This window comes from Oryzias melastigma, linkage group LG14 (assembly GCF_002922805.2).
Source record: "Oryzias melastigma strain HK-1 linkage group LG14, ASM292280v2, whole genome shotgun sequence".
Taxonomy (NCBI): domain Eukaryota; kingdom Metazoa; phylum Chordata; class Actinopteri; order Beloniformes; family Adrianichthyidae; genus Oryzias; species Oryzias melastigma.
This window is the reverse complement of record NC_050525.1, coordinates 12552436-12566995: the sequence shown is the minus strand read 5'-3', so window position 1 is coordinate 12566995 and position 14560 is coordinate 12552436. Positions and strand designations below refer to the sequence as shown.

General features: G+C 40.7%; 1 protein-coding gene across 1 annotated transcript in view; it reads right to left on the bottom strand.

Moving 5' to 3' along the window:
• The window catches only part of LOC112142807 (forkhead box protein O1-A), a 21664-nt gene extending 7798 nt beyond the window's left edge, over positions 1–13866 (bottom strand). Inside the window, exon 1 of the mRNA XM_024266383.2 lies at positions 13126–13866. Within this exon, the coding sequence (XP_024122151.1) occupies positions 13126–13662 (537 nt within the window). The 5' untranslated portion in view covers positions 13663–13866. The remainder of the gene's footprint in view (positions 1–13125) is intronic.
• Positions 13867–14560: the final 694 nt, after the last annotated feature.

Sequence of the window (14560 nt, the reverse complement as noted above, 5' to 3'; positions counted from 1 at the left end):
AAATGATGGCCTAACGTAGACCTCCATTTGCCATGACAACATGATGTCTTAAAAGATTGATTTATTGATGACTAAAAAAGTCAAAAACCACACACAGGTATAGGAGTAAAAGAAAAATGGTGTACAAGACTTAAAAAATAAAAAGAACCAGGAAAACTGAGCACAATGAGAGTTTTTTAATCTAAAAGCAGAGTAAGGAGAGGTTACAGAGTTCGCAGGAAAGATGGGGAGGGTGATAGAGTGAGATGTTTTCGCCTGCAGTCAAAGGGTCAATGAGTTCACTGCGAGCTGAGCCTGAGCTCCTCGGTCTGCTCTGACAGAGACATGCAAATGGGTTAGATGGGAAAGGAGCAGAAAGGGAGCGGGAGAAGCATCAGATGGGCTTTGACCCGTTTTGTTGCTCACCACGACAACCCCTAACGACCCCAAACCCACCGCCCCAAACCCGACTCCTCCCTCCTCTTTACCGCCTCTTAAAATAAGGCTTCCTGTGTCAGAGGACATCCTGCACACGCAGGCTGGAGAGACTGAAAGTGATGCTGTCACTTTTTGCAAAATGTCAGGTTCGGTTTGACGTGTTAGCTCGAGATGTGACCTTTTCTTCGTTTTTTTTTTTAACTTTCTAAATGATCTCAATCTGTAACTGCAGAGAGGATATGAGTCATTAGAGAAGAACTTGAGATCTCATCAGTGTCAGTACGCCAACTTTTATTCCATTAGCGAAATTGCGCGTCTTTTTGCAGCATGGCTGAGATCAGCGCTGAAAAGCAAATACCTACAACCTCTGATTAGTCCTACAATAGATCATGCATTGCATGGCTGCACCCCTCAGATCGGCATTCTTTCTTTAGAATAATCTTTTCAGGAGCCCCACGTCATACAACAAAAGGCTTGCCCCCAAAGTGGGTTTTATTGCTGCTGGGCCTCTCCTTTAACTGCATCGAAAAAAGTGCACCTGTAAATGCAAGACAGCTCATCTGCAACAGAAAAGTTGACCTTTTGTGGCAGCGAGGGAAGTTCCTGCATGAGAGAAATTACCTGGATGACATAAATGCAAAGGACGAAAAAGCTGTCATCTGATTACAGCAATGAACTTTAAAACATAACATTTAAAAACAAGTTACTGCAACAAGAAGTGTTCTTTCAGAGCCAACTGCTTCTTACTGCAGTACTACTGTGCAGTTAAGTACTTTAATATTCATCATAATTTGGGGTTTTTACAATAAAAAGTCTGTCATATAAGGTGCTAAAAAACTTTTTATACTTTCATGGCATTTGTGCTTACAATTACAACCTTACTACTACAAATTTTAATGGGTGTCATCTATGGGGGAATTGCAACAATAAAAAGTAGATACGCAACAGAAAGACGACAGAGTCACCTTATCAGCACATAAATGCTTGATTTTAATAAATAAGTGTTCTCCTCAGGTTGTGGTGCACTGGGAATTTCAATGGGCTCCTTATATGGCAACAGGTGGAACCAGTTTTGTCCGCCAATAAAACCAAAAGCCACGTTTTCATGCAAATGACCTCAAAGAGAGGCAATAAGAAGCAACAATGTTTAAGAAATGAAATGTTAGCCAAACGCAACTAGTGCTACAAAGATTTATGTATATGACAACAAAAATAGAAGTGAAAACAATGCTATGATATGTGTCAAAGCAAACCTGGACAGTGTCTTTGTGCACACCACCAGCTCACTCTCACGAGCAGCTGGCTGAAACTAAGTGCAGCTAATTTTAGTGGCACAGACAGGAAAACAGGAGTGAGGCACAGCTTAAAGTCCACAAAGCTAAATCAGGGTCAGGCAGGCAGAGAGTCAGGGTTCAGGCAAGGGTCGGGGCAGGCGGCAAACAATCAGAGTCGGAGATGAAGCAGGGTCAGGTGAAACAGAAGATCAGGATGGGAACGCTCAGTGATGCAGGCAGAGTGGCACGAACAAGACTAAATACTGCTGGGAGTGATTGCAGATGGAAAACAGCAGTGGGGCTTCTGGGAGTGACAGCAGGGGCTGATGGGAAGTGTGGGGACCAAGAAACTGCTAGTAGAATCAACTTTATTTCAACTCATACACTTAAGTGCTATTTCTTTTTTGTGTGCACATAAAATAGATTTTCTAATAAAAATATTTTTTGACAAAACATGAGTAATCATTTTAAAATAATAATAATTTTGGTTAAAATCTCTGTCTGTACTTGACACATTTTGGATCTGCAGCAAAGACAAAGTGAGCGTCAAGTCCATATATGTCCAAGGTCAGTGGGTTTAAGCCTGACATGGGGAAGGATTTACTTCTGACAAAAATGTATTTTCAGTTCGCCCCTAAAAATGTCCCATGAGGCCGAGCTGCATAAATTCAGTCCAACAGAAATCATCTGGGTCTCCACAGAGCTGATGGGAATCCATCTGTTGCTTCGTTCCACTAGACAGCGCATCAGGGACCTGAGCGGGGCTGGGAGGAATTCTTCCTTTGACTCTTCCAGCGAACTTATCATCGTTTCTCCATCATTTCTTGTAAGTGTTATTATGACAGACTACAGAGGCATGACACCAGTCCTCCTTCTGCCCTTTTAAAACAATTGCATTGACACAGCTGCAGTTTGTGTGTAGTGAAGCATGAAGCTTGCAGTAACGGTCGCAGGATAAGTAAACAAACAGGGCACAGTTGCATGAACAGGTGCAACCACAGGGAAAGTGGCCTTGCTTGCAGTTTTGTCCAAACACATTAAACACAACACCAGACACGACCACATACAGCAGAGAGGAGATCCCGGGAGACAAACTACTAGACAAGATACCCCACTTTATTTTAGACATTAGGGCCAGCGCTTAAAAAACAGAAAAAATACAAAAAATACTTCTTAAAGGTGTCCAACAGTATTAAGCAAGAATAAATCATTTAAGGTAAAACTTTCATCAAAATGTTTAAAAATAGACTTTCCCAAAAACACTTGGCCCTCAAACATGCCACAATGGAATACATTTGTGTTCTGAGTCTTCAAGTATTTCTAACAAATAACAATCAGATAAATTCATTTTTTTCTTTCTTTCTGACATCAGATCTAAATAAATTACCAAGTGCAAACCGTGCTGTCTTCAGAACTGGAACATCTGTTTTTGTTTCACCCAGATCATGTGATTACCCAGAGGTCAACCAGTTACCATAAGTGAACCACAAATCACCACTAGTCTTGATATTGCAGCAGGAGGGGCGAGTTTTCTGTGGTTTTCTGTATATGTTGTTGGTTTGATGTTATACTGACCAAAACAAGCCCTAGAATTTGGCTCATGAGTGGAAGGCTCTTTGGAAACTGAAACTTACTTAACCCAAAGGTGATTCAAGACCTTTAGGGAAGCTGATACTTTTTTGCCCAACAGTTGCTGGGATAGGCTCCAGCATCCCCATGACCCTAAAACCAACTGAGTGGGTTTGGAGCATGGATGGTTGGATGGATCTCCCCTTATTTGAGCTCAATGATCCTCAGAAGGTGATGATCAAACTGCTCCAAAACATGTTGGTTGTTGAGGTTCACCCCTCCCTGAACAGCTTCTTACTTGTCCTGAACACTTGCACCTCTCCATATCACTCAGCCATCATGTGCTGGTCCTCATGCTGTTCACACCGGCCTCGGTAACATGCGTTCAAGCGATCACTTTTGATAAAAAGTCTTTGAAAACGTGTGTTGTTTTCTGCTTTCAATCTTAAAGAACAAAACCATTGGACGTGCATTGAAAACTCAACCAGGTTGAACTTTGACCAATTAGGGAATACGATTTGACGTGTGAGTGGTGTGCTCTTTTGTTCATGGAAGAGTCAACCGTTTGAAAATTGATAATGGAGAAAAAAGTTAATAATTGTGTTTTGTGCTCGGTCGTAATTATAAGACACCTGGTCTTTCAGATATCGGAATAGAGCTGTGAAAGAAAAGACCTGGAGCAAGATTGACATTTCCCACCAAGACTCTTCCAACTGTAAGTACACATTCTAGTATTAAGTAGCGACAGCTCAGTGTGAACTTCGTATACTAAAAACATGTTCAAAAACATGGGTGGTGCAGTGGTAGGGCGGTCGACTCCTGATCAGAAGCGAGTGGGCTCGACTCCCGCCTTACCCGTCCATGTGTCAAAGGGTTCTTGGGCAAGACATTGAACCCCGAATTGTCTCTGGTGGAAGGTTGGCGCCAGTGTTCGGCAGCGGAGCCACCACCAGTGTGTGAATGTGTGTGTGAATGTGTGAATGGGTGAATGGGTCTGTGGCCCTCGAAGGAGGGTAGAAAGCGCTATACAAGTATACGCCATTTACCATTTAACCCACGTGTGACACATGCCCGTTGTGAACGTGACATCAGGCCAAAGTCTGTTGTGGACAAAAAATAACTTAAAAACTGGAGGACATAGGCCTAAAGAAGAGCCCCCAATCTATGTTTAATTTGGACCCCAGAGTAATTAAAGTCTGTCTACTGCTGCAGAAGAAGAAAAGGTGGTGTATCTAAATCTCTAAACATCAGTTCCAATTACTAATGCAAAAACATAAAACATTTGTGCATCAGACAATACAAAACCTTTGTTAAAAACTGTACTTTAGACATAAATTGTCACTTGATATGACGATACAAACACATTATTTGCGGGAGGCTGATGCTGCTGGACGACCTGATGAGAGAGCATCATCATTCACTATCGCAGAAGTCAGAGAACTGGTGTAAATATGAGAATGAAAAAGCACAGCAGCACAGCAGAGATTACGGGGAAGACTCAAACCACATCCTTGCCGTGTCTTCCTGTGCAGCCCTCCCCCCACCTCTTTTCTGACCCCACATGAGCAAGGTTGAACGTTTGCGTGGGACCGGATTTGTCTGGGCGGTATAAAGACACTCTGTAGAAGCAGGGCGCTGCAGCGGTGTGGTGTGAAAACATGTTGCCTCTCCTTAACTCCCGGCACAATGCAGGAGACTTCACGATCGCTGAGCATCAAACCGACTGACCTATTTCTGCATCGGCTTCAAAGAGGGACCTTGAAAAGGACTGGAAAGCTTTGTGTCATGGGTTCAACTGGAGGTAAACAAAGAAGAGAGAAATGAGAATAATAACATCCTCTTGATCGACGCACCCCCTTCCTGTGCACACATCCATGCAAAGCTGGGTTTTTAACAGATTTCTGCATGTGCATTAAGGAATTGAGGCCAAGTTCTTTTTGTCAACTGGGGGATTATTTTTCTTTGCAAGCTGGAGGACAATGCAAAATCCCACATGCCTCAGATTCCACCGACTCACACGTGTAAGCAGCAGATTGTACACAAGAACCACAACAACCCGTCAGCTGACCACTCCCCACCCTTAAATAACGGTTGATCTGCTTTGAAGGTTAAACCCTCCCTTTTCTCACACTGACAGATGATGCTTCTAGACAATCTTTTTATGTTCTACGTAATAATTCGAGGATAAAAATTGCAAATTTCTTTACGTCAATCCAACCATCTTCTGTTCCTTAGTACAGGGGATGCTGGAGCCTATCCCAACTACAGCAAGTTCACCATGAAAAGTTTGCAAGTTAATTGCAGAGTCACAGACAGACAACCACAAACACTCACAAGGCTTAAAAAATACTGCTTTACTTACAATCAGTTTCTTACAAAAAATATCCAATCCCACTTTTAAAAGTACAAAATAATCTGACTTAACTTTTTATAATGACCTTCTGTCCAGTTCCAGAGAAGGTAAAACCCCGGAAACCACAGTGCAATTTACTTTTCTACAGAAAATACATAAATAGTCTGGATACACAAATAAATGTATTGGAAAAGGAAAGACCTTGCAGATCTTTGAAAGCTTTTGCAGCTTGCTGACTGACAGGAAACATCGTGCCCTTGCAAGAACTGTAAAGTTACAATGATAGGCCATTTTTTTTCTTTTCAAGTTTTTCCCCCATGGGGTGCTAAAAGATGTGACTATGGTTCTCTATAGTCTGAAAATATAGGGATAGGAAACAGCACACGAGGGCGACAAAAATGGAAGCCAATAGATAGAGATTTCAATAGAATAAAGATAACACTATGTTTTGCTGTAAATTAAGAATTAAATATGAAAGTATAATATGGATTCATAAAATTGATTATTCTTTTTTAATGTAACCTTTATTTATCCAGGGAAGTCTTATTGAGATTTAAAATCTCTTTTTCAAAGGACCCTAGTGTTTTCAACAAGATAATGAGACATAGTTCCAAAAAGTAAATTGTCTTGTTTTTTGTTTTGTTTTTTGGTTTGTTTTGTTTTCTTAACAACAATAAATCAGGCAAATGATATACCCAATGAACATTTTAATCAAACTTTTATGGTTCGTAAGAAGGCCAAATTACCAATGTCGGATAAAAGAGAAAACGAACATCTGATTAAGAAAATATATTTCTAATTTAATAATCTCAATTAATTTAAATGATTTTGAGAAAGCTTGAAAATGGCAAAAGGTTTCACTCTTCTGTCAAAACATTTAGTCAAATCTATAATGTATAATATTTTTTAATCAACAGGTCAAAAGTCCAGGATAAAACTTTTACTGTTGACTTTCAAACACAAAAAGACAGCACTGTATTTTCTTTAGAATAGGGCGCACTATATTATCCGGCACCGTCATCAAAAGGTCTATTTATTGTGTCATATATAAGGTGCACTGTGCTATAAGATGCATTAAGTGAAACAAAAAAGTCATTTATAAGTTTGTAAGTCAGTCAAACTTTAACTGCGTACACGATAACTCCAGAACTTGTTTTTAGCGTGCTACAGGTTAGCCATGTTAGAAGTGCTAGCATATTTACAACACCTGTAACTCCCAACCTTGTTTGCAACACGTAAAAAACCAGGCTAACGCTAAAACAAACGTTACTGTAACTAAGCTAACTCCCAAACTCATTAGGAACACGTAATAAAAACACAGTCTGACACTACTACACATTAGCCACATTAGCATATTCAGAATACCTGTAGATCCCAACTTTGTTTGAAAACACAAGAAAAACAGACTGATACAGATTAAGCAGCTTTTACTGAGTATTCTAACTCCCAATCCTAACACGTAACAAAAAACACAAGCTGTGTCCGAATTCCTTCACTCGTCACTACTTAGTGCGCTATATAATGCGTTCTCCATCTGTAGTGCTGTATGAATCTACAAATCCAAAGCCCTAGAAATTACCCAGAAATCTCTGCGAAAAACCAGTGTGCATCTACGCTCACTACATTGGCAAATATAGACCACAATGCATTGTGTTTGAACAATATTTGTGAAAAAAAATGTATTTAAATGTATTTTTTCAACAAACCATTAACATTTTTATTATTGGAACACAGAGGATTCATGAATAAAGATGTTGTAAGATGATTGTATTGATCAGATTTTCACTTTGTGAAATCAGTGACGACATACGTGGAGTAAGTATGGTGTCTGAATTGTATTATAATCCAGGCCACTAGATAGTCCATTTTAGTGGTTAGGGAGTAGAGAAGGTATTTGGACATAGCCAGTCTGGCCCACTATAAGTTAGCTGTGTTAGCGTATTTACATCCAACCTTGCTGCAACTTTTTAAAAGAAAACTATGTATGTTATGTAGTGTTGGGTCTGTTTTAAGGGTGTAGCAGTCCAATGGCGATGAATAGAAGTAGAACAGAACCCTTTGTTGGCCGTTGCTTTTACCAGCATTATGAATCAGAAAAAGTACAAAAGACACTTAGAAGTGATCTTAAATGAGTAAGCGCAGCTTTAGTGTCTTACAGACTTCCTGTTTAATGATGACATAACACATTTTAGAAAAATGATTAGTAAGATGGACTAATACTGAGGGTGCCAGGGTTGTAAGCATCCACTAGAAGCTTTTTTTTAAAACATGGATAAGGGTGAGGGCTGCACGGTGGCGCAGTGGTTAGCGCTCTTGCCTCACAGCGAGAAGGCCCCGGTTCGACTCCCGGCTGGGACCTTTCTGTGTGGAGTTTGCATGTTCTCCCCGTGCATGCGTGGGTTTTCACCGGGGACTCCGGCTTCCTCCCACCGTCCGAAAACATGCTTCATGGGTTAATTGGTGACTCTGAATTGCCCCTAGGTGTGAATGTGTGAGTGAATGGGTGTGTGATTGAGGCCCTGCGACAGACTGGCGACCTGTCCAGGGTGTACCCCGCCTTCGCCCTTCAGTAGCCGGGATAGGCTCCGGCACCCCCGCGACCCCGAAAGGGATGAAGCGGTCAAGAAGATGGATGGATGGATGGATAAGGGTGACTTCACTTTGAAAGAAAAACCTATTGTGAGGATTATCATAATCTAAAAAGGAAGTCTTATGTTGGACCTTTTAACAAATAAATGTAATTTTGCTCCAAAAAAAAATCCTGGAAGTCTAAGAAAATGTCATTGTGTGCACTTAAATGTGCTCAAGTAAACAGATTTCAATCAGCTTTCTAGTAATCTAGTTACCTCAATGTCATGGAAACCAAAACAAAGCCTGGCCTCTGAAAGATAAAAGCTTGTTGAGGACATTTTTTTTGTAACGGAAAGCTGCCTCGTATGGAAGGAAATATCTACAAAACTAAAAATATTTCAACTTGCTAATAAAGGAAAAAGTAACGAAGAAAGAAAAATGACAGTCTATTGAGTAACTCCACTCCAATTATTTTTTGAGCTGTTTTAAAAACGTTCCCAGTGGTCTTTTAATTACAACAAAACGTGAGCAATATTGGGGTCATGTAATCATTTTAAGCCAGATGACTGTTTGGACGAAGAAAACGAAAACATACATGCATAGTCCCATATAAGCAAATGTATCAGAATGGAGCAGAGCAGGGAGAAAGGCAATTTTGACCTTAATTTTCTTTATAAAGTATGTCCTCCATCATCATAAAGAACATGTTGAAACACACACAATGTTCATTGGAGTGGATCTTTAAGCAAGGGAAGACAAATACAAAACAACTGTAAAAACACCTTCAAAAGCTTTTTCTGTCATTAAATAGAATATTTTTGACCAATTTCCATTAAAATCGGCTACAAACTGTCTCTTATAATGCTAACTAGCAGAAATGTTGAAATAAATCATTTTTAAAAAGGTGCAACAGTCACTAAAAGCCGTTTCGGTGCTCTTTAGAAGTTGCATCACAAGGAAAGGTGATGTTAGAAATTGTTTTCAACTGTTCGCATTTGAGAAACTAAAAATCACTACCTTTAAAATTTAGTCTGGTTAGGAAAGTGTAAACTAAATAAAAGAAAATTATAGTTTAGGCTGTTATTTTGTCCAAACAATCAGATTATCATTTATAGTATGTTGGCCCCAATAGATTGGTTTGACTACATAAATAAAGTGGACAAAACTTGCTAAAAAAAAAAAAAGATCCAGTCAGCTGATCACTTTGTAAACAGGCTGTGAAAGAAACAAAACAAACAAAAAAAATTGGCAAGTACTCTCACCAGTTGTAGTGACCTTTCACTAGTACCAAATGATATGTACTAATAAAAAAACACAGGGCGGATTTAGCCTGCCAGTTTGAATACGCCCTCAGATTCTCTGTTTCTATCAAACGTTATCTCGCAATCTGTGGATTCTACAGATGCATAGAAATCCTTAAAGAATCACCTCCAGTGTTTTCTGTCGCCATTTGGATACATGCAAAAACCAGGCAGCAGGGAGTCAAATCAACAGAGCAGGCGTTCCCCACAGTGCAGCACATTTACTTTAAAAATACGCCCCCTTGAAAACAAACAAGCGCAGAATGGAACTTTGCAGAGCTCTGGTGCCAGCTGTACTCAAAGGTACCGCTTCCTGTTCCATTATTTGGTGTCACAGTTCACTGAGAAAAACACTACTATAGCACCAGCAAAATGCAGTCCATGGACACCAGTCCACTTCTGTCCCAAAGGGGCAGGGGAGGGGCCAACCTCACTTCCCAAAGGTCTGATGGTATAAGTGACCAAACTGCCACTCATTTTTTGGAGGGAAAAAAACAAAAAACTGCCGGATTTGAGAGAGGCACAAATGGTCCGATCCTGCTTCAGGTATAAACCCTCTTACAGGGGAATGTCCCCCACCCACCATCAAGCCACAGGAACATCATGGGACCAAACAGCAAATGGTTGTAGCATCAATACCAACAATGAAAAAGAAAGGTCAAATTTCATCCCAACTTTACATGTTATACTTCAAAGGGAACAGAGCAATACCACATCAAGCCAAACACACACACACACACATTTGGCCTCTATCAATGACCCTCCTATTTTTCCAGCCCTACCTCTCCTGCTTTGCTCATTTTGACATTAACAAACGGCTCTTTTTTTCCATTCACTTAGCAGGAAATGCATCATGGTTCATTGTGGGGCGACTGTGATGTTTTTTTTAACAGGGAAGTGTAAAAATAACTATCAGCCAGTGGTTCCTAAGCCATGGGGGAAGAGCCGGGAATGCTGAGCCTTCAGCAACAATGACTTGATGTAAAAAAGTCACTCAATTCTTCCCTTTTTCTGGATGAACGGTGCGCAGACACATTGATGCAGTATCCTCTGTAGTTATGGCACTAGTGTAGAGATAAAAGTCGAAATATTAATTTTAGTGAAATTTAGATTCCAAAAGTCAAACCAATAAAATGAGATTGGCAGCTTAATAAACCTGTGTAGATCTATTGAATTGGACTTAAACTGTAAGTTTGAAAAGAAAAGCATGTTTGGTCTCTATCAAAGTCTACTGACTCCTGATAGCTCAGTCAGCATAGCTGATTCAAGGACTATTTCAGCTTCATTCAGTCACCTTCACTCTGCCAGTTTGTTCCAAGACTTTCAAGTTCTTGTTTCTGCCCAATGGTTCCTGTTCCCTGTTCTGTATTCTGGATGTTGAGTTAAGTCTGCCCCTTTTGGTGTGTTGCTTTTATTTGGATTTCTGGATTGGATTTCACCTGCATGACCCTGGACTGGATTTACATGGTTTCTCTGTTGCTGTTTCTCCCCCACTTTGGAGTCTCTGGATTACCACTCTAGGCAACAGGCTGTTTCTTGGGGGACTCCCTGTGCATCTGGCAGTTTCATCATTCTGTGACCACCTGAGCTTCAATAAACATCTATCTTATCCTCTGTGTGTGTCTCCTTGGTTTGTCCGATACACCTCCATTCTGACAAAGGTTCAAAATTTCACTAAGTCCATTTATCTTTGAAAGGGTGCTTAGACAACAAAGATCTCATTGAAGGCTTGGATCCTGGACTAACCAAAACCACAGAAACCACTGGTATTAAAAGACCAAAAGGACATCCTGGAACTGTTAGATCTGATAATCTGTCTCAAAGAGGGGTTCAACCCTCAGTTTTGGTCATCTCGGGCAAGTCATTCAATTCCAGGTTAACTTATCGCTTTGCATTGTGCATCAACAGGAAAACTGACTAATGAATGTAGTTATTTTATCAATTGATCAAAGTAAATACAATCAGATGATGTTATATGTTCACCCAACAGAATAGTACAATCTAAAGTTGATTTTTTTTTTTTTTATTAAAGTGATCTGGAAGAGGAGAATAAATCAATGTAGCATTTAATTTAACTCAATTGAAAGCAAAGATGTTTGCTGTCCATCAGCACCAGCATTGGGATACATTAGGTTAAAGTATTATTTTGTGGGTTTACATATTTTCAATTAGTGTTGTTTCTTTTAAAGCCCCTCTAACACCAATATGAATGCACACGTGTGGCACCTTCCTAGGTTTTACATGTACCTTGATTGTGAAAAATCCCAAACACCATTAAACAGCCAAAAAAAGGAAGCAAAAAGGAAGTGACAGGATAAAGATGCCTGATCCCTTTCTCCAAACGGCAGCATCCGCTGAGGAAACTGTTGGAAGACGCGGGTGCAAAGATATGAGCGCACAGCTCAGGAATTGAGGATGTTTGACGTCGATCCCAGCATCCAGCTCGTCCAGCCCCTTCCCCTCTGACACACTCCCTGACACTGATTGAGCTGTTTGTGTCGCCTCCTGTTATTCAGGGGAGCTGAGAAGGTCTCAATCCAAACAGCATTCTGCTCAGGCTGCTCGAGTTGCTAATGTTGGCATCCTTGAGTTTGATTGTAATCTGATTACTTTTTTTTAATGTGGGGTGTTAAACAATGGGTTGTATGACTTTGAAATCACAAATCTAGAGGGAGCAGATGTGATGCTGACCGGAGTTTGCTCTTCAGCTTGTTTCCTCCTTTGGTTTACTTTTATCTTATTGTGGAAATCCTTGGAGGAAAAAAATTAACAAAAAAAGAGTTTGGCATCTTGGAATGTGTGCACACATCAGGCGGCTGTTTTACCAAACACAGATTGAGAAGGGCAGCATATGTCCCCGCCTGTGGGAATACCGGATGAGTCAGTTTATTTGGGGTCATACAGGCGGCTGGACGTATGGCCCACATTGGTTTGTCTTGCTTGGGGAAACAAAAAAAATACATGTAAAAAAACATTTGTATTTGCTTTTTTAGTGAAGTCGACAACTACTCAGACTTCAACCAAGTGTTTTCATGATTTCTTCGATGCATTTTCTCAGGATGTTTACAGTCAGCTGGTTGCTGCTTGAGAGTTTCCTTAGTGACACAACAAAGAGGCGTGTGCCAACAGAGGAAACCCCTTTAAAACTTCAAAGCTTATTACAAATGAACAATCTCTTTAAAAATAACCATTGGATCTTTTTTTAACCATGTTTATAGACTTTTTATATAAAAACGAAAGATGCTTGACGAAAGGTTAAATTAGGATAACAAAGTTTTTAATTAACACCAATGTTTAAGAGAATATTAGAGCAATATAACTTTTGTTATCATGTTATTTTCTTACTTTTACCAATATATTGACTCAGATAGAGTAAATTTACAGCTATATGAAGCCAGTTGCTATACGTTAAGTATAATTTAAAGCCAAAGTGGAGATAAAAACTCTCTTCTTTCAAAACTATGGATGAACTTTATAAATTAGAGAAAGAAAAATCCGTGTTTACCTTTAGAAAAATGTCGTAGTAAGCATTTGTACACCTGTTTAGAATTATAAACGGCTCTGTTTTTCATATAGAACTCCAAAAGATCATAGTTTGGCACTAACCGCGCGCCCGTGCGCCATGACGCACAGCACTCACCTTCCAGCCCGCGGAGCTGTTGCTGTCCCCTTTATCCTTGAAGTAAGGCACACTCTTCACCATCCAGTCGTAGATCTGCGAGAGCGTCAGCCTCTTCTCAGGTGAGCTCTCTATGGCTTTGGTGATGAGGTCAGCGTACGACATGTTCCCCCAGGCGTTGCGCCGGGATGAGCTGATCTTTCTCTGGACCCCTGAAGGGGGCACCTGTTGCTGAGGCGGCAGCTGCGGGACCTGCTGCTGCTGCTGCAGGTGATGGAGCTGCACGCAGCTCCCGTCCTGACACTGAAAGACCCCGCAGGGCTGCTTCTCCTCTGCGTACTCCTCATAGTCCTCCTTTAACAAGCCGAGCCCGCTGATGAACTCCGCTCCTCCCGGTTCCTGCTGCACAGACGGCGCCGGGGAGGACGTGGCGGAGCTGGCGGGGTCAACCAGCTCGGGTCGGGGCAAAGGCCAGGTGCAAGACCGCGGGCGGGACAGGGGCTCAAAGTCCGGGTCAATGTCATCAGGTAGACCCTGTGGTGGCGGTGCTTCAGCCATGTCTGGATTCCGCGCGCATACAAAAACAAGAACTCCCAAAACTCCTGATGACAGGAAAATCGCAAACTAAAAAGTGTCCATGAAACAAATTTGAATTCAGAAAAAGGATTCGTTGAACAAGAGCAGAAAGTGGAGGGATGATCGAGATGACAGCGACGGCTTTCTTCTCTGAAGTTCTCACCTGCTGCATCCGCAGCTCTGAACTCCGCCGCTCAGCCTGATCAACAAGTAGACCGCCGGAGTTTGGTGCTGCCTTCACGGCCCGCCCACGGGCTCCGTTTTCAGAGCTGCACAGCTGGATGATGAGTTCAAGTGCTTTTGGTTGGGAAGAACGCACAGTATAAATCGATACATCCTGTGATTTGATGAGCACATTGATCGAATTAGCAAAATAAAGTGCTACACAAGCTATTATTTATAGGCCCTTTTTAAATGTAGACTAATTATTTAAAAAAACTAAAGTAGGCCAATCATCTTTTAATTTAATACTTTAAACATTTGTTATAATTTCAATAATAATAATGTGTTTTTTTTAAATAAGAAAAATAGAATAAAATAGTTAGTTAGACTTTAAATTTCCTTTTTCTCGTTGTTTTTGTTTAGTAGAGTACAACAAAGCTTTTTCCTCTTTTATTCAGAATAACATTTTTTAACATTTCTTTCTCATTCTCCAGCCCTTATTATTATTATTATTTCTATCATTTTAGTGCAACAATTTAGATGTTTGACATTTCAGGTGTGATGTGTGAAAAAGACTAAGTCAGTAAGACTAAAAAGAAAGGTGTAAAAGACTGGTGAGAGCTGCATGTTGTTAGTAGAGAGTTGTGGCTCTGAGGAAGAGACAGGAGGCAGAGGTGGAGACAGCAGAACTGAAGATGTTTAGGTTCTCCTTAGGAGT